The sequence below is a fragment of the Ahaetulla prasina genome, chromosome 5 (genome assembly GCF_028640845.1).
Source record: "Ahaetulla prasina isolate Xishuangbanna chromosome 5, ASM2864084v1, whole genome shotgun sequence".
NCBI lineage: Eukaryota > Metazoa > Chordata > Lepidosauria > Squamata > Colubridae > Ahaetulla > Ahaetulla prasina.
In genome coordinates this window covers 50,819,134-50,837,726 of record NC_080543.1, presented here as the reverse complement: position 1 = coordinate 50,837,726, position 18,593 = coordinate 50,819,134, and the positions used below count along the sequence as shown (strand labels likewise).

The 18,593-nt window shown below is 34.1% G+C and overlaps 1 protein-coding gene across 1 annotated transcript in view; it reads left to right on the top strand.

Annotated features, from left to right (window-relative positions):
• Positions 1-598: 598 nt before the first annotated feature.
• The window catches only part of TMPRSS15 (transmembrane serine protease 15), a 73,650-nt gene continuing 55,655 nt past the window's right edge, over positions 599-18,593 (top strand). Inside the window, exons 1-7 of the mRNA XM_058186213.1 lie at positions 599-607; positions 1,986-1,998; positions 5,691-5,812; positions 10,160-10,227; positions 15,854-16,005; positions 17,426-17,467; positions 17,568-17,609. Coding sequence (XP_058042196.1) covers positions 599-607; positions 1,986-1,998; positions 5,691-5,812; positions 10,160-10,227; positions 15,854-16,005; positions 17,426-17,467; positions 17,568-17,609 — 448 coding nt within the window. The remainder of the gene's footprint in view (positions 608-1,985; positions 1,999-5,690; positions 5,813-10,159; positions 10,228-15,853; positions 16,006-17,425; positions 17,468-17,567; positions 17,610-18,593) is intronic.

Here is an 18,593-nt window from a genome sequence, read left to right as displayed (position 1 = left end):
AGTTGTCATAACTGTCATCCAAAGAGGAAAGAATAATGTACACCTGTTGTAACTCAGAAAAAATGAGTTCCTTCTCATGTAGCTCTAGGAAAATTTTTGTCATAAACTCCAAATCAGCCAACATATCTCCCCCTTTCAGAAACCGAGTTTGAAACAATTTACGTGTAAGGTGTATGTGTGCACCCACACTATCTCGAACATAAATCCTCCTCAAATTGTTCCAACACCTAGCAGCAGACTCTTCACCATGAATATGGACAAGCGGCTGGTCATTCAGTGTCAGCCCAATTATGCAAAGAGCCTGTTCGTTATCCCTGTTGAATTTGGCTATTTTCTTTTCATCCTCCTCATTGTTTAGATCCCATGCATTTACATCCAGTGGATTATTAACCACGCCACATAGTCCTTCCTTACGTAGAAGTAGATTACACTTCACAGACCAGGATGCATAGTTTGATCCATCCAACCGGGTTATCAGGGATATGCTGGACAACTGTTCTTGTGCCATCTTCACCTGGACTATTTATATCAAACACAGCTGTCTGAATCATATTACTGTATAGTCACAGCCACTCTAAGTGTTCTGGGCCCATAACCAATGTTAAGGGTAATCTGGGTTCACAACCAAGATTGTGCACTGTTGAGCAAAGTATCCTACGCATGAAAATGACTGAGACTGGTTGTATACAATAATAGTCACTTGCAGACAAACTGGGGTTTGATATTCCTTTACTTTTAGGAAAAAGGCAAAGTCATAGTCCAAAAACAATTCCAGGTCATGCATATATAAAGTCAGTCAGTCAGTCTTCTTACCAATGTAGACTTGTACAAACAAGCAAGGTCTTCTTTCAGTTCAGCAAAACACAGTTCAATACACAACAGTCAGTATCTTGAGGAATCAGTAACTAGCCATGATCAAGCAATGATCATAAAGCTCACATATACAGTTGCAGCATGTCTTCAGCTTACAATGCTGTAGCGTCTCTGTAGATTCCCCAACAAGCTATAATTTAGTTTTCCTTTTATACATTGGCTACAGAGCTCAACCAATCAGGATGCTTGCATGATGCAGCACAGCCTTAAGGCAATATCATGCCTTTCTATAAACATACATAGTTAGTTTATATATTGCCTGGCCAACTAGTTAGGCAAATAACAATTTCCTGACAATTTTAATTCCATTTTGAGTTGTGAAATGCATAACTGCATTACACATAATAAAATATGAAACTTCTAAAAAGAATTCTCCTTAAAATTTCCTTGTCCTCGTGTGTGAAGGTCCTCTAACCAATTTGCATCTCACAGGCTCCCAAAATAGGTTAGGTGTGTTTCTTGTCCAGCAGATTTCCCATTGCTGCTTTACATTTTGATTTATCTCTTGTCAAATGCAAAGGTAAATTGAGCCATAATTTCCAGAACTTGAAAGTAACTATAAACCAAGCAACTGAAAGTATCAATGTGCAATATCATTGCAATTTTGCTAGTAGCACATCAAAAAATAATGCAAAGTTGAAGATTAACATTTACAGCCCTGGTTGTTGAATATGTACATATGTTATCTTGAAAAATATTTCCTTTGAACAGGAGTTATACAATCCTATCATTAGTACTTTTTCTTTGGGTATAAAGTCTACTAAATGACAGAACCTAGAAATGAAATTACTAAATACATTATGATTAAAGCCTTTTGTTTTTTTATGTCTTATGATGTAAACCTCTGGAATCATTGAGTCCAGTGGTATATAAAAATAAATAATTAACGAGAATCATCTCAACTATATAACTGTGCTCAAATTATCATTATTTGATAATAGTTACAGGGATCTGACAGCAATTTCAATTCCCTGATCAAAATGAATAAAAAAAAAGAGTTCAAGAAGACAAACGTCCCTTTTAACAGCTATGAACTTTTGCTCACTGTTCTATTCATAATCTCTCTATGTATTTGTATTGTTTTATTAATATTTCTATGGCTGTTCAACCAGACAACTGAACAAGGTAAGAAACTACAAACTTTGCAATCACTTCTATGTTAAAACTGAATAGTCTTAAATTGCTGTTGATATATACCATATTTAATTGCTTGTTTTGTTTGGTGTTGTAATGACTACTGCTTCTTTGGGGAAAAATATATATTAAAAGCAGACATTCTACCCTGGAAACATTCTTTAATCTCTAAACTATATGTTCTATGAAATAAAGGCAGCAAGGAACTGACTCAATTGAAAGTTTATATGAAAATAATTTTGTACTCTTATATCTTTGTGAAAATTCCTTTCATTTAAATGTTTGAGAAATTATTATAATCAAATCATGTAATCAAATGTTATTGTTATATAGAATGAAATGACAAATGGAAATAAAAAGAACTCACTGCTCCCAACTTTAGTATTGTTGTGATATATTCTTGCTGTTGTGAGAACTGGTGGTCTAATGGATATTAAAGTTCTTAAGAAAGTAACATAATTTTTCATAAGAATTGAACTGTAGCACATTATTTATTTTAATGTTAAATTTGCATAGGTTATTTCAGCTTAGTTATTTTGTGAATGAGCATTTCCCAGTGTTGTGCTGTTGGTCACCCTACTTTTGTTTTTTTACTTCTTAAAAGTATATTTGTGTTTAAAGTTAGCTGGCAAAGTTATACAAAGTTTCCCATGGTTACATTATTTTAAAATATACCCAAACAATTTGTTTTTTCCTTGTCATAGTGGCTCCATGAATTAAAAATGTATTTTTTAAAAAATACAAGGAAGTACCAAGTATTCTTCTTTTGTTTTCTTTGTACTTTAACAATAAAGTACAATGCAAATCTTGACTCAAAAGGCCAGACAATTAATAGATGATTTAATAGATACAATCTATGGTTGAGATTTATAAGATCTCTATGCTATTGCATTATATACCTTTTCCAAAATTTCTTACCGAGGTGGAATTGATGAAGACAATAAAAATAAAACTTTTCCCACAAATGCAATAATTTCTTGTAACTCAAACATTTTCAAATTTTTTGATGCAGTTTTTGGAACAGAAAAGTAAACAGTCATACATTTTGGAAGAGTGTGCACTTGAATTCTTAAACGGATAAAGTAAAAATTCTATTATTGAAAACTTGTCATCAAGGTTATTTATATTTGGAAAACTATATAATATAAATATAAAGATATTGGCTAATTAAGAAATACGGCTGATTAGAATTTAATTAGGAAAAAATAATAAATTGAGCATAATTACCCTGGCTTTACCTTTATTGCTCATTTATTATAATGAATATGGTCCTTTATGCATAATCTTTCCTTTGGCTGTCATTCCATTAGGGATTTCTCTATTTCTGCTAATAACTCATTAATCTATAAGAGTGTTCTATGGGGGAGGGGAGAGAATGTAGATTAAATTTGGAACAAAAGTATTACTCCTGAATTTCACAGCTGTCACAATTATAGAATTCCAAAAGTTATCAAACTGTATTTTGTAATAGCATGAAATATTTATAACATGAGATGTTTATTAATATATACCTGAGAAATGAATACTACATTTAATTTATTTTAAACAAATTTTAAATCTATGTTCTAATTATCAGTTTTTGTAACATTGTCCCTGTATACCAATCAATGGTAAACTGCAAGAGTCTTTTTCCAAAACTATTTATAAGAAAACTGTTTCATGCTCAAGAGAAGTGTTAATCTTTGTTTCTTATAATACTCTGAAAGTTATCACTTCCTAACAACATACATCATACTAAATAAATTTGTCTGCCTATTATTGCTCCCTCACTAGTATCTCAGCAATTTTAATCCAACCTGAAACTATTGATTTCTATGACTAAAGCCACCTACATCTGTTTTTATATGTATTACATCAGTTTTTTATGTTTTTACTAGTCTGAATTAAAAACAACTCTAAGCCTCTTCTTAAGTCCAAAATGGTCTATGTAATTCATTAAAGAAAATAAAACAATACAGCAAGATTGATAAAATCTAAATTAATAGTTCATTATAACTTACATCATATATTCATCAGCACTATATTATAAAGGAGTCTAATATAAAGAAGGCCTTTTATCTTATAGTAAAGCAGTAATATAAGGCTCAGTATGTGAATAAGGTTGGATGACCATATCTTTAGATCTGCTATAATACAACACTTTTCCCGAAACATGGATCTGAGTTTTCCCAATTTGTATCAAATCCAAGTGAACTTCCAAACATCAGTCTTAGCTTTTCAAAAAATACATACTCTCCCACAGTGGTGAAATCCACTTGTTGTGCCTCGCTGCCCCCCCACTGCAGCCGGGCCCTTCTCATCTCCTGCCAGACACTGATAGTACAGGAGAATGTCCTGGCATGCCTCCAGCCCCCAGTCCTGGCACCATGCCCGGAGAAACTGAGCAAACAAACCTCCCTCCGATAGCATGTGTGCCTGAAGCCAGCCACGAGCTGGGATTACCGGCAGCTGGGGACGAAATGATGCAGTGGACAGATCCTCGCTTCCAGAGAACGGAGAGGCGATGTCAGCAAAAGGAAGGGAGAGACAGGCCTGGATAAGTGCTGAGTCATGGAGCCACACCCTATGGCCTATATAAAGGATCTGCTTTCTGGCATTCTCTGAGTCAGGCAAAGTCTAATCTGGATTGCTGAAGTCACACCTTGGATTCCTGCCTGCTCTGAGGACTCTGATAGGACCCGGCCGTCAGAGGAGGAGTGGGACACGACACCACTGAAAACTACCGGTTCTGTGGGTGTGGCTTGGTGGGAGGTGTGGCTTGGTGGGTGTGACAAAATCTCCATTCCCACCCCACTCCAGGGGAAAGATTCTGCAAAATCTCCATTCCCACCCCATTCTGGGGCCAGCCAGAGGTGGTATTTGCTGGTTCTTCAAACTACTCAAAATTTCCGCTATCAGTTCTCCAAACTGCTCAAAATTTCCACTACTGGTTCTTCAAAACCTGTCAGAACCTGCTGGATTTCACCCCTGCTGTCCCACAACCACATCGTGTTCTTCAACTGTAGCATCATTAGTACAACATAGTTCAGTTGTTATTTATGTTCTGTCTCAGCTAAGGATAGTCCTGGAGTTTCTGCTTGCCCTGTTGTCAGAATGGACCATCCATTGTTTCCCGAAAACAGAAAAAATATGATGTCATTCTTTATCAGCTCCCATGTTTTGAATTGTTTTGTGTTCTAAATTGTCTTAAGCCCTTTAAAGTATAGGGTTTCTGATCTAGCAAGAATCTATCTGATTGATTACAGCATTTGCCAAAACTCCCTTGCCTCCTATAGCTGATCATTAATCTGTGTAGCCATTTCACTCTGGCCAGCCAGGATCCTATGTTCTCTGCTTTTTTTTTTTAATGATTTTTTTTACAGTTCTTCCAGTGATTGTTTATTAATGAACTTTCTCTGACTCAGGTTTTCTCACCCTTTCTAAAGGCTCATTACTGCATTTAACTCTTACATTTCCAATGGGCATCCTTTTAGTTTTGTATACAAGTTTGGAAAAGTACATTTGCATTACTTCAATGCTAGAAATAGAATGAAAACTGATTATAATGAAAATATATACAATTGAATATTTATTCCATCTCTACTTGCATGAATTCATAGATTTTAAAAAATGCAAAAAGTCTAAACCAACAGAATGAGAGAAACAATTTGCTTTCTCACTTTTATACTCTTTTTTTTAATCAGGAGCAAAATGCCATGAAACAAAGGGAATATTTACAATAAAATCAGGAGCATTGTTCACCCCTGCTTTGCAAAATAAATCCTCGGTAGACTTCAAAGTTCTTGCCTTTGATGTTCAGCAAATGGTAAAGATAAACTGATTTTTACTGGATTATTTCTGTATTTCCACATTCCCTTTTTTGTTTAAACATGTCAATGTCCTATTAATATATGTGAATGTGTGAGAGAGAAGAATATAAAAAAAATAACACTTATATACTGCTTCACAGTGCTTTACAGCCCTCTCTAAGAGGTTTACAGAGTCAGCATATTTATTTATTTATTTTATTTTATTTATTTGTCACAACAGTATATATAAGCATAAGCAAGAAATAACTATACGATATATAAGCCAGGGGTGAAATGCTACTGAATCGGACCGGATAGGGCGAGTAGGTAGCGGAGATTGGTTCTGGTTCGCCAATCCAATAGCAATCGCTGGCTGGCCACACCCCCAAACCAGTCCACGGCCCGCAGTCCAGCCTTCGCAAGCTGGACACTGGAACACCGGGAAGGCAACTCACCACCTGCTCGCCCTTCAGTCAGGGGCCAGGGGCCATTCCCCGAGGCCCTGGAGCTGCCACCTGCCCCAACCGGGTCAGGGAATGCACCATTCCCCAACTCTGGCCTTTCCCCGGAGCTGCCGCCCACTCTTCCTTCGTCCACTTGCTGCCCGCTCGCTGCCTGTTCGCCCTTTGCCTTTGGTCAGGGCCCAGGGATACCTCATTCCCCTGAGACCCTGGAGCCACCCCCTGCTCGCCGCCTGCTTCAACTGGGTCAGAGAATGCACCATTCCCCGACACCAGCCTTGTCCCGGAGCTGCCGCCCACTCTTCCTTCGCCACGCAGCATATACTTACTTTCTTCCAGTGGCTGGCTGCCAGGAAAGGCAAGAGTCCAAAAGTTACTGGAGTCCCTCTCCTTGAATATGCCACTGCCATTGCTGCTTGTTCCATGCACCGACTGCGCAAGCGCACACCATTTATTTCATTTATTTATCAGTGGCAGGTTGGGTGTGTGCTTGCGCAGCCGGCGCATAGAACAAGGCATTTAAGTTCTGCAGTGGTTGGTGTAGAGGAAATAAGGGGCTTGCTTACCTAGCTTTGGATGACAGTTGGTTGGAAGTTCTGTTTGACGGATGGTTGGAAGTTCTGTACAATGGATGGTTGGATGTTTTGGGTGATGGGGGGTTAGATGTTGGTCAATTGACTGTAGGTTTTTCTTTTTCTGCAGTCAGCACAATAGTCAGCATATAGGTTGGTTTTGCCTTCGTCTTGCCATTGTTTGAGTTCTGTGCGGAGTTCACGGGAGCAAATCCGCTGCAGAAATGATAGATCAGGCCTTGATCTAAGTTTGCTGTGGATGGGGTTGGTTCTGGCAACTGAGTTTATAACATAAATTAACTTTCGTTTGCTGGTCTCATTTATACAGACGACTCTACAGAATCTAGGCACCACTGAGCCATCACTGTTTTTGTATTCTGGTCCATCTCTGGAGATTTCGATTATTTTGTCAGGGGAGATGGTGGTTGAATTATAATTTTTAATGATGTTACGAACCTTTGTGATATCTGGTTCATTGGTGTTATCTAATCCAAATAATATAGCATTTTGATGTTTTTGTTCTCTCTCAATGATATCTTTTACTAATATGGCTATGTTGATTGGTTGGTTGGCAGATATTTGTGGTTTAGGTTGTGGATTAGATAGTGTTTGTTGGATTGGGAAAAGATTTTGATCTGCTGGGTTTTCATTTTTTTGTGTTGTAATTTTTTTTTCAAGATTTGTGAAACATGGTTCAAGACATGCTAGTATTCTTTTTTCTAAGGTTGCTTCAATGAGGTCGATGATAGTTTGTTGTGACTTTATAGTTGTTTCCAAGATATGGACCCTGTCAGACATGGCAATAATGTGGTCAAATTTTGGGTAACAAGATGAACATATGTGGATAAATGTAGGATCTGATTGTAGAAAATTGACTATCGTTTCATTTATTTTCAAGCAGTGTGGTAGGCATAATTGGTACATAATTGGCATTTCTTGGATTCATCACATTCATCTATGGATTTGTTACATTTATAGCATATTCTGGAGTCATTTGGGCCATTGTTTGTAGTGAAAACTTTTGTTTGAGGGTGTTTGGCAAATCTGTTGGAGTTTTTGCCTGGCATGGTCAATGTTCCGTAAGTATTTTACAAAATTAATTATAATATCAGTAGTGAAATAGTAACTAGCAAGTAATTAATCAGATAACAAATTAATGATAAAGTCACACATCACTTCTTATCATAAGCTTCTTTCCATTTCCAAGACAGTGTTAAAGGTCCATCTATTTTCATCTTTTATACAATTCTCCAATTTAAGTTCACTATCACCACTAGACAGCAGTGCCGCTTATTTAAAAGCCCTTCTTCACTTTTACAGAAGTGGGGGGTGGTTTAATTCTCTGCCTCCTCCTTCTTCCTCCCCCTTCCTATTTGCTGTAAGTTTTCAAGAGATTTTTTAAAGTTTGGGAGATAGAAATGTAAAAAGAATCTTGTTTTCAGTTGTCTGATGATCGCTTTATCTCTCTTTCTTTCTTCCTTCTGTATGGCAGCTCAGGCTTCCAACAGCTCCTAATGGCTGTCTTCCTCCACTGCCTATTAGGAGGCAAATACCGGCACTCCAGGGAATTTGCGATTTCCCTGATCACATCAGCCTATGCCTCCTTACTTTGCTGTATCTTCAAGGCAGCTATGATTCACTAGGAATCTTCTAAACAGCCCCCAACAATCTAGGTCCTCATTTTACTGACCTTGGAAGGAGGAAAGCCTGAGTCAACCTTGAGCCGATGACAATCGAACTGCTGACAGTAAGCAGAATTAGCCTGCAATACTGTATTGTAACCACTGTGCCACCACACAGTGGTTATATATGTGAATGCATAAGTATGTCCATAAGAGATGGCAAGTTCTGTGTTCCATCAATTAAAGGTAATCCCTTCCCTATTGTAGTGACTTCTCTATTATTTGCCCCCAATGTCACACTCATGGACGCAAACATGACATCTTTTAAAAAGGTTTTAAATATCTAGATGTTCCCATAGGTATTGAATTAGATTGACATATAAGCCCACTTTAAAGGTAAATATATAATGCTGCTGATAAGGTATGTATTTAATTTTTATATTACTGCTTTTGTATTTTGATTTTTAAACCTTTTATCTGTTCAAAGTCTCTCTACAAGCGAGAGTATTGCAGTATAATGGCAATATACTGCATGTTAAATAGTTACATAGAACTACAGTATAGATAGAGAAGTTTAGAAAGAAAGCAAATTCAAAAATACTATATTACAATGCTAAGAACAAAAACATAGAAAACAGCCATGTCTGTCTGGAGAAGGAAACCATGCAAGCTAATCAACGAACATTCCTATAAGAGATTTGCCACCTACCCTAATTCAAGGCCTGAAGAAAAAGTCAGGTTTTCAAACATTTTTGAAATAAGAGTCACGAGGGGGGGCATAAGACCCACTTCCTAAGGCCCATTAGGTGACATTGGTTGTAGAACTCAGAACATGAGCACTTGTCCAAGTCCACATGTCATAAGTTTAGAGTCCTTTGCATTGCCACAAGAGATCCAAATCCAGTCCCGTTGAATTCCGTTGATGCTAATCTACTGCCAGTTTAGTGCTGACCATTGATTAGATTCACATAGGCTTGAATAAACCTTCTATGTTGAAATCATACAAATGGTCCTGATTCTTTGCCCCTGACAGTCAACTGATGTAAATCAATTTGTGTATACATATGTATGTGTGTATTCTTTTCCTTCATGGTCATTATTTTTGAGCAGAAAGATGTAACAGCTGAATTGACCAAAGTTTGTCTGTCTTTCTGTCAGATCAGCTTTCTTTTCTTTTCTATATCTCTACATCAACAAAAGCCATGGTATTGTTTCCTTTATAGAAAGAAAGGTTCAGGGTCTTTTTTTTTCAGATGATATCACTTTTTAGAATAGAATTCTTTATTGGCCAAGTGTGATTGGACACAGAAGGAATTTGTCTTTGGTGTATATGCTCTCAGTGTACATAAGGAGAATAAAATACTTATTCTTCATCAAGAATAAAAAGATACAACACTTAGTGATAGTCAAGGTTACTAGTAAGCTATCAAATTGTACTAGGAAACAAATAAAAACACTATAATTGAAAGATACAAGCAACATGGTTATAATAATAAGTGGGAAGAGATAGATACTAGTAAGAAAGAGAAGATTAATATTAATACAGTCTTAGTAAATTATTTGACAGCGTTGTAGGAATTAGTTGTTAAGCAGAGTGATGGCGTTTGGGAAAAAACTGTCCTTGTGTCTAGTTGTTCTGGTTGTTATATTTTCTACATTAGAAAATATATTCTACGTATGTTTTATATTGCTCATCTTTGTATATCTAGGTAGATGATATCTTACATGCAAGTGAAGTTCAAAATGAATATAAGGGAAGTAAAGTTACACAGTTTAGGTAAGTTAATTTTTAATAAAATATATTAGGATGGACATTATGTACTCATGCTTGAAATATTACTGAAATCATAGGATTTTTTACACTAGAATTATGTTTATTCCTCTTCATCTGCTTCTAAGGCTACAATTTTAAAATTCCTACATGGTTGTCTTATCCTCAGTATAGATCCTGTTCTATGCTCTATAGGAAAATTGGAGTAAAATTTCCTTATTTAAGGTCTTAATGAAAGAGTAGTAATAAAATTAAAGGAAAATGAAGGAAAGAAATCAAAAGTACGGAGAAAGTTCCTTTGCTTTCCGTTTATCAGACCAAAGTAATTCACTCCTGGATGAAGTATACTTATAAATTATGGGCTATAATACAAGTGATCCTCAACCTACAATTGAGACTAGAACTTCCACCATTAAGTGATGCAGTCATTAAGACGCACTTGATTTTATGCCATGATTTTTGCCATGGTTGTTAACTCATTAAATGAATTATGCCATCATTAAATGAATGCCGTTTCTGCCTTTGAATTTGCTTGTCAGAAGCCCCTGTAAAGGTCATAAAAGGTGATCACGAGGCCTCGGGGCTCTGCAACTATCATAAATACATGCCAATTGCAAGTACACAAATTCTGATCACATAAACTTTGTGCAATGACCATAAATGGGAGGACTGCTCATAAATCAATGTTCAGCATGGTGTAACTTCAAACAGTCATTAAATGAATGATCATAACTTGAGAACTACCCATAAAACCATACTGGTCTGGTACAATTTGGTAAAAAGATATTTTATTACTTTTCACTCTAGAGGCGAAAGAAAAAGTGACTGATCCCAAATCTCCCAAACTAATGAGCTTTATCCTCCATAACAGAGAACTGGTTATCTCAGTTCATAACCAATCTTTTTACCTATCATAAAACTATCGAGGAAGAATTGGTCCAGGAATCACTTTCTTTAGTCCATATCCTAATCAGATCTGTTAAGAAATAAGATGCATTTCTCATTATTAATTTTAACAATTGTAGAATACTTTTACTAATGTTATTAAAATATAGAATCACGATTCTCAAGTTCAGTAGTTCTAACTGCCGAGTTATATTACATATACTATAAATTAAATAAGAGGGGAAATGTTTGGCTTTAATAAAAATGAAAGTATGTATTTGCTAATGTTTCACCAACCAAGATCATCATTCTCAAATTCCACAGCATTAGCTATCACATTATATTAATAAAAAGTTAAATAAGAGGAAATCTTCTACTTCAATAAGAATGAAGATTTACTGTATACAGACAAACATCGCCACAGCAATATCCATTTTAATATTCCAAAACACTCATTCATAGTCTAGTACAGAATTCTAGCATTTCTAATGGAATCTTGTCCAAATCATAGCCAGTCTCAAGTCTGTTTAGCTTTTAAGGTTAGACAATCTCAGCCCGGTTTTATATTCCTCATTTCAATGGATTATTGTGATAATATTCTAAATCCATGTAATTTGTCATAGACCAAAAACATGATTTTAAATATGAGAATAGAAATCATATTGTGCATATAATTTGTAGAGGCTTTTATCTTTCACCTCAAAAGTTATGATATGATGTACATGAAATCTTTCTTCATACATAGTATTTAAGATAAAATTTTAAAAAAGGAGTGTACCCTCATACACTTGACATATAATCCTGTGTAGTTTAGTTCAGGTTTCAATTTAGTTCAGGGCCCTGGTGGCTCAGGCTGTAAGATAGCCTGTTATTAAAACACAGCAGCCTGCAATTACTGCAGTCCCACCAGGCCCAAGGTTGACTCAGCCTTCCATCCTTTATAAGGTAGGTAAAATGAGGACCCAGATTGTTGGGGGAGCAATAAGTTGACTTTGTAAATATACAAATAGAATGAGATTATTGCCTTACACACTGTAAGCTGCCCTGAGTCTTCGGGGAAGGGCGGGATATAAATGTAAATAAAACAAAAAAATTAGCTTTGTTAAGTGTGTAAACATTGATACAGAGCAAAGTACTAAAATCAAGTTAATTTTAATACAGAAAATTGAACTTTCTAGTGTACTAGCCAGAAGTACTAACATGCTCATTAGTACTTAGGCTACTATATGCAAAAAGGTTGACAGGTTTGAATAACTTATAATATTGTGCTGAAAACAACAAACAAGCAACTCTATTTTGCTCTTTTCCAAATGTAAATCATCATCACAATAATCCACTGAAATAAGTAAAGTATTTTTAATATATTTATATTAACAGATTAATCTAAGGGACAATTAATATGGAATATAATTAAGCTCTGACATAGTCTGCTGGTTAATGTGGCTTGTTTGGCTTTAGTTTAGCCTGCTGTGTGTATCTTGCCTTTGCATTCTTAAAGTCCTAATGTGCAAACCTCTCTGTTTGTAAACCATGGGTTAACAAAGTGAGGTTTAATTATGAAATGTGAACCCATAGAATGTCTGCTTGATATTCATACTTAAGCAGTTTTTGTTGAATTGATTTAAAAACAAACCTGTCGAACTTGTAGAACTTTGATTTCATTCCTTTTTTTCTGTATTCTTTTAATTTAAAGGACATTTCCTTGCAATTTTTCTATAAAAGACGTGCATTGTATTACAATGTTCTTTGTTGCAATCTGATTTCATATTTGAAATTCTGGTAAGTCAGAAAGATAGCATAGAAATAATTGCCCAAAGCATTACAGTATATGAATCATTTAAGAAATTAAAGGAAAAGTCTTTGAATATACTGTAGCCTCTGCTTTGACCTTAAAAGAATTAATCAACTTAGTCATTGCTGCTTCAGTGACAAAATGCTGATCTAGGTCTTTAAAAAGACTAAAGGTCACTTGCTCTGTAACTAAAACTAATGTTTCTTTACATCAACAGAAAAAATTATATAGTCACCACTATTCTCAGTCCTAATCTTGTTACAGAAATTGATACAGAGAATAACTGACAATAAGAAAACTAAATTTCCCAATGAGTAAAACAAAAAATTAGCTTTGTTAAGTGTGTAAACATTGATACAGAGCAAAGTACTAAAATCAAGTTAATTTTAATACAGAAAATTGAACTTTCTAGTGTACTAGCCAGAAGTACTAACATGCTCATTAGTACTTAGGCTACTATCTGCAAAAAAGTCACCTATTGATAGGTTTGAATAACTTATAATATTGTGCTGAAAACAACAAACAAGTAACTCTATTTTGCTCTTTTCCAAATGTAAAATCATCATCACAATAATCCACTGAAATAAGTAAGGTATTTTTAATATATTTATATTAACAGATTAATCTAAGGGACAATTAATATGGGATATAATTAAGCTCTGACATAGTCTGCTGGTTAATGTGGCTTGTTTGGCTTTAGTTTAGCCTGCTGTGTGCACCTTGCCTTTGCATTCTTAAAGTTATAATGTGCAAACCTCTCTGTTTGTAATTTAGTCAGTAAACCATGGGTTAACAAAGTGAGGTTTAATTGTGAAATGTGAACCTATAGAATGTCTGCTTGATATTCATACTTAAGCAGTTTTTGTTGAATTGATTTCAAAACAAACCATGTAGAACTTTGATTTCATTCCCTTTTTCTGTATTCTTTTAATTTAAAGGACATTTCCTTGCAATTTTTCTATAAAAGACGTGCATTGTATTACAATGTTCTTTGTTGCAATCTGATTTCATATTTGAAATTCTGATAAGTCAGAAAGATAGCATAGAAATAATTGCCCAAAGCATTACAGTATATGAATCATTTAAGAAATTAAAGGAAAAGTCTTTGAATATACTGTAGCCTCCGCTTTGACCTTAAAAGAATTAATCAACTTAGTCATTGCTGCTTCAGTGACAAAATGCTGATCTAGGTCTTTAAAAAGACTAAAGGTCACTTGCTCTGTAACTAAAACTAATGTTTTTTTACATCAACAGAAAAAATTATATAGTCACCACTATTCTCAGTCCTAATCTTGTTACAGAAATTGATACAGAGAATAACTGACAATAAGAAAAACTAAATTTCCCAATGAGTAAAAACAAAAAAAACACTGTGGCAAATCACTAAAGGAGAAAATTTGTAGCTCAAGGATGAAAAGGAGGTTGGTCAATAGATGGTGTTAACTAGTTTAGATAATCTGCAAGATAGTTTGGATAGTCTGTAAGAAAAAAAAAACCAAGCTCAGAAGATAGCAAGGACCCCCCCATTTGTGGAAAATGCCAATGTTTCAGTTAAAGGATAGAAGAAAGAAAAAAATTATGTCACATATAATAATATATAGAGAGAGAAACTCAGATAAAATTTACTGTATTTTTGGGATTCTCAGAAACTAAGTGGATTTATCTCAGGGTAATTAACTCTTTTGGCAACTTCAATGAATCATATTTTAAATAGCATCCCTTGACCATTTTATTTCTTGGCTGAACTGGATAATATTTTTAAAGATTAATAAGATATGATAAAATAAAATACAAAACAATTTATTTCATTTAAAATGATGCCACATAGTCAAGATAATGCTATAAGCCAGGAGAGTCCAACCATGTGGGGTCACAGATAGTATGTTAACGTAACAGTCTTCAAGAATATCATATATAATTTAATCATATCATATATAATTTACCTGGTGCTAATCATGTGGACTGGCAGCATGATTCAAAAAAGTTATTTTATAGTTCTATGGTACAACTCCTTCAGAAAATGTATTTTCAATGAAAATAAAGGTGAGGTATTGAGCAGTTATGTTAAAACCCCACATGTCTTTAGAAAAATTGATTTTGCTAATGTCAAATTATCAATGGACATACATTTTAAAATTTAATTTTTAAAAAAATTAAAGTTCAAGTTTAAATTGTAAAGTGTAATTTAAATTATTTTAAAGTTAAATTTAAAAATTATTCCTTACTGAGTATCTATATGAATGTATACAGGAAACAGGGCAAGTAATAACTGATCATCATTCTGGATTCTGTGGATTTATCTGTATCTAATTTTTAAATTTATTTTTTTACTTATGCTCATAATTTCCTCATTGGTCTTAGATTGGTTAAGCAGATCGTTAAACTTACAATATTTTCAATATTAATCAGTCCATTTATTAATATCATTGTCTGATTGCAAACATGGTTTGTTATCTATGTAAGACAGATGTCCGATTCCATTTCTTTTTAATTAATATGTTTAAGAAAATTCAAAGCTATTATATTGATATGAGCCATTATCCTATTTATCTCCCTGTGATCTCCCAATTGGGAGTAGCTCGCCCACTCATTCCAACCAAAGGAGTTGCTATGGGTCCCATCTGCTGAAGAATTCCAGCAGGTGGGTTCTAGGAGAAGAGCCTTTTCTGCTGTGACCCCATGTCTGTGGAATACTCTACTACTGGAGGCACGGACTACTCCCACCATTTTGGCCTTCTGGAACAGTATTAAAACATGGCTTCGCCAATGGGAAGGGCCCAATAAACAAACTGGCTCTCCAAGTTAATCAATGTATGATGTTATAAAAAAGGAAGGAAATTCAAGCCATTAAGAATCATGCAAGTTTAGTGCCAAGATTCTGGTTATTCGTCTGTTGTTCAATACAAATTAATCTATGTTTGCATACTAATTTTTGTTGTTGTTTATCTCTGCCAGAAAGGGTAGTGTAATTGTACTCTTCAAACTTTTCTTTGTACGGTGGGTGTCTGAAGTAAAGATAAAGGATGCATTGGTCTATGGCATCGAAGAGAATAAAAGTGAACTTTTACAGACTTTTAACATTGATGTGAACAGCATAGAAATAACAGGTAATCCACATTTTTTAAAATACAGGTAAGTGTTATTCAATTGGTTATTTTCTGCTGATTCTTGCTTTGATTCTGGCATCTTCACTAGTGTATTTATGTTTATATCAACAACACTTTCTATTGTTTTCAGAATTAACCATTCTAAAATATTTATGATCACCATATGCATACAACTGCATGCATATATATATATACATGTATACACCCACCCACACACACACACACACACACACACACACATACAATGTTACCAAAATAATACCAAGAAGCAGATGCAGTGAAAAATGAAAATTATGTCAAGTTTCAAAACTCATGATTGGCTAGAAGGTGAAATATTTTTTCCAGCAAGAAGGAAATATTAATAATATGGTCTCATGTGGCAATCCCCAAGTCCCAGATTCACATAGTCATATAGTCATGTGAGACCATATTCAATAAAATGGCTTTAAAGATGTTTACAAAGTATTTTTTTCATATTTTAAAAATAGTGCTGAGCCTTAAAATTTTGATCCAAATGTTATTTATGTGAAACACTTAGGTAATTTATTTAGTACATAACATATATACAAAATTTTCTCTATTTTGTAATCAGTGATTTTACCTAGTTTGGGTAATGAAATGTCGGCAAGAAAACAAGCAAGCTCAGAGAGTATCAAGAAATCCTCATTTGAACCCTAGCTACAAATATTTTCCCTTATTTTGTAATCCATGCACTTTCCAAAAATCTATTGCATAACTTACATTGCGTAGGAATATTTAAAGTAGCATACTTTATAGTCAAAAATTGGACTCCAAACTGAAATTACTTGGAAAAAAATCCATCACTTGGAATAAATTTCCTCCTTACTTGTCTTTGGTTCCTATATATGAATTGCATTCTTAACAGTTTATCTCAATGGCTGAAGTTGTTTTAGTTGATGATACAGAAACATTTCCAATTGTTTTACCAACTTAACTTAGAAGACCAAATTCTAAACGTTGTGTATGATTCAACTGTCAGTTAGGAATTTAACAATATAAAGATGTAATAACATATAATCTATTGAAGGAATATAAAGTCAGGAAGCTGAACAAAATTACAATCACATCGCACTACCAAACCAAAAAAAACATTTTATATTGAGTTTTGAACAGATTGAAACATTTTATTTAGAAATAATTGTGCAGGGGGGCTGCTGTTCATATGCTATATTTTCTGTTTCACTAATTTTGGAATATTTCTGTTACTAAAGCAAGCCTTTAGTAACACCTAATAAGAACAAGATTTATTTGCATAAGAAATAAGAAAAGAGAGGCCTGCAAAATTCATTCTCTTTTTGCATTATTGTGTAAAGTGACAATAATAAATACAAATTAATTTAGAAACATAAAGCAGAATTTTTATGGGTTTTTTAAAAAGTCTGTTTGGTTCATTTTGCAGATTTGGAAATATCTACTACAAGCAGTCCTTTGCCAACATCTGGTTAGTCAATACTAAATGCATATTATTGTTTTAATAATTAATGAAAACCCCTTGAGAAAATTATCCTTTTTTCCTTTATTTTGATTGATTTATTTTACAGATTTGGAAATATTTAGTACAAGCAGTCCTTCAACAACTTCTGGTTAGTAAATATAGAATGTATCATTGCACAGAAGAACTTTTCATTCTATTAATTAATAAAAACAGCTTTTAAAAAATTAACTTTTTGTTTGTTTTTTGATTCACTTTCCAGGATTGGGAATAACTAGTACAACTATTTCAACAAAACCTGGTTAGTAAACACAAAAACTTAGGTACAATATATGGAATCTCCCAACTTTTTAAAATAAAATTGCTTTGTGAAACAATTTCCATATTAGTATTAGTTTTGTAATTGAATTACAACTGAATTAGTTTTGTAATTTCCAAGCTAAGGACAATAAATACAAGTTCTGATTTTATTTAAGTTAATATATAGATTGTGACATGATAAAAAAATAAAACACATTAAAAATTCTGGGTAAAACAAATCGTATTTTATTTAATTTTACAACTCAAACTTTCGTAGCTAATTTTTTAAAAAGTATACTAATATTCTTCTATTTTTTTATAACAAAAATAATCTGTGTTTAGAATGTATCTATTTCTAGATATAATTACAAACAGTTTATTTTAATTATTTTATATCACATTCAAATACTGGATTCAAGAACATTACTCTTTTTCTGTGATAGTGAATTGATTTCCATCTATTTTAGTAATTGGAACATATAACAATTGGTACATATTCAGATAAATAAGCCTCATTTTTAAATTTACATTTGAACATGAGTTTGAATCTCCCTCCCTCCCTCCCTCCCTCCCTCCCTCCCTCTCTGTGTGTGTGTGTGTGTGTGTGTGTGTGTGTGTGTGTGTTCTCTCTGTGTATAGAAAACATTTCCAATGGATTCATTTTCCTTCTCCAGTAGGTGGCATTGTTGTTTAGTTTTCAGAAGAACAAATAAGAAATAAAGGAAATAAAATAAAGAAATAACTCTGTTGTTGACATCAGCAAAAAATTGTTCTGGAATTTGATAATTTTTGCCACTGGAAATAATCAAGGCTGAACTTTTTCACTTAACTTAAG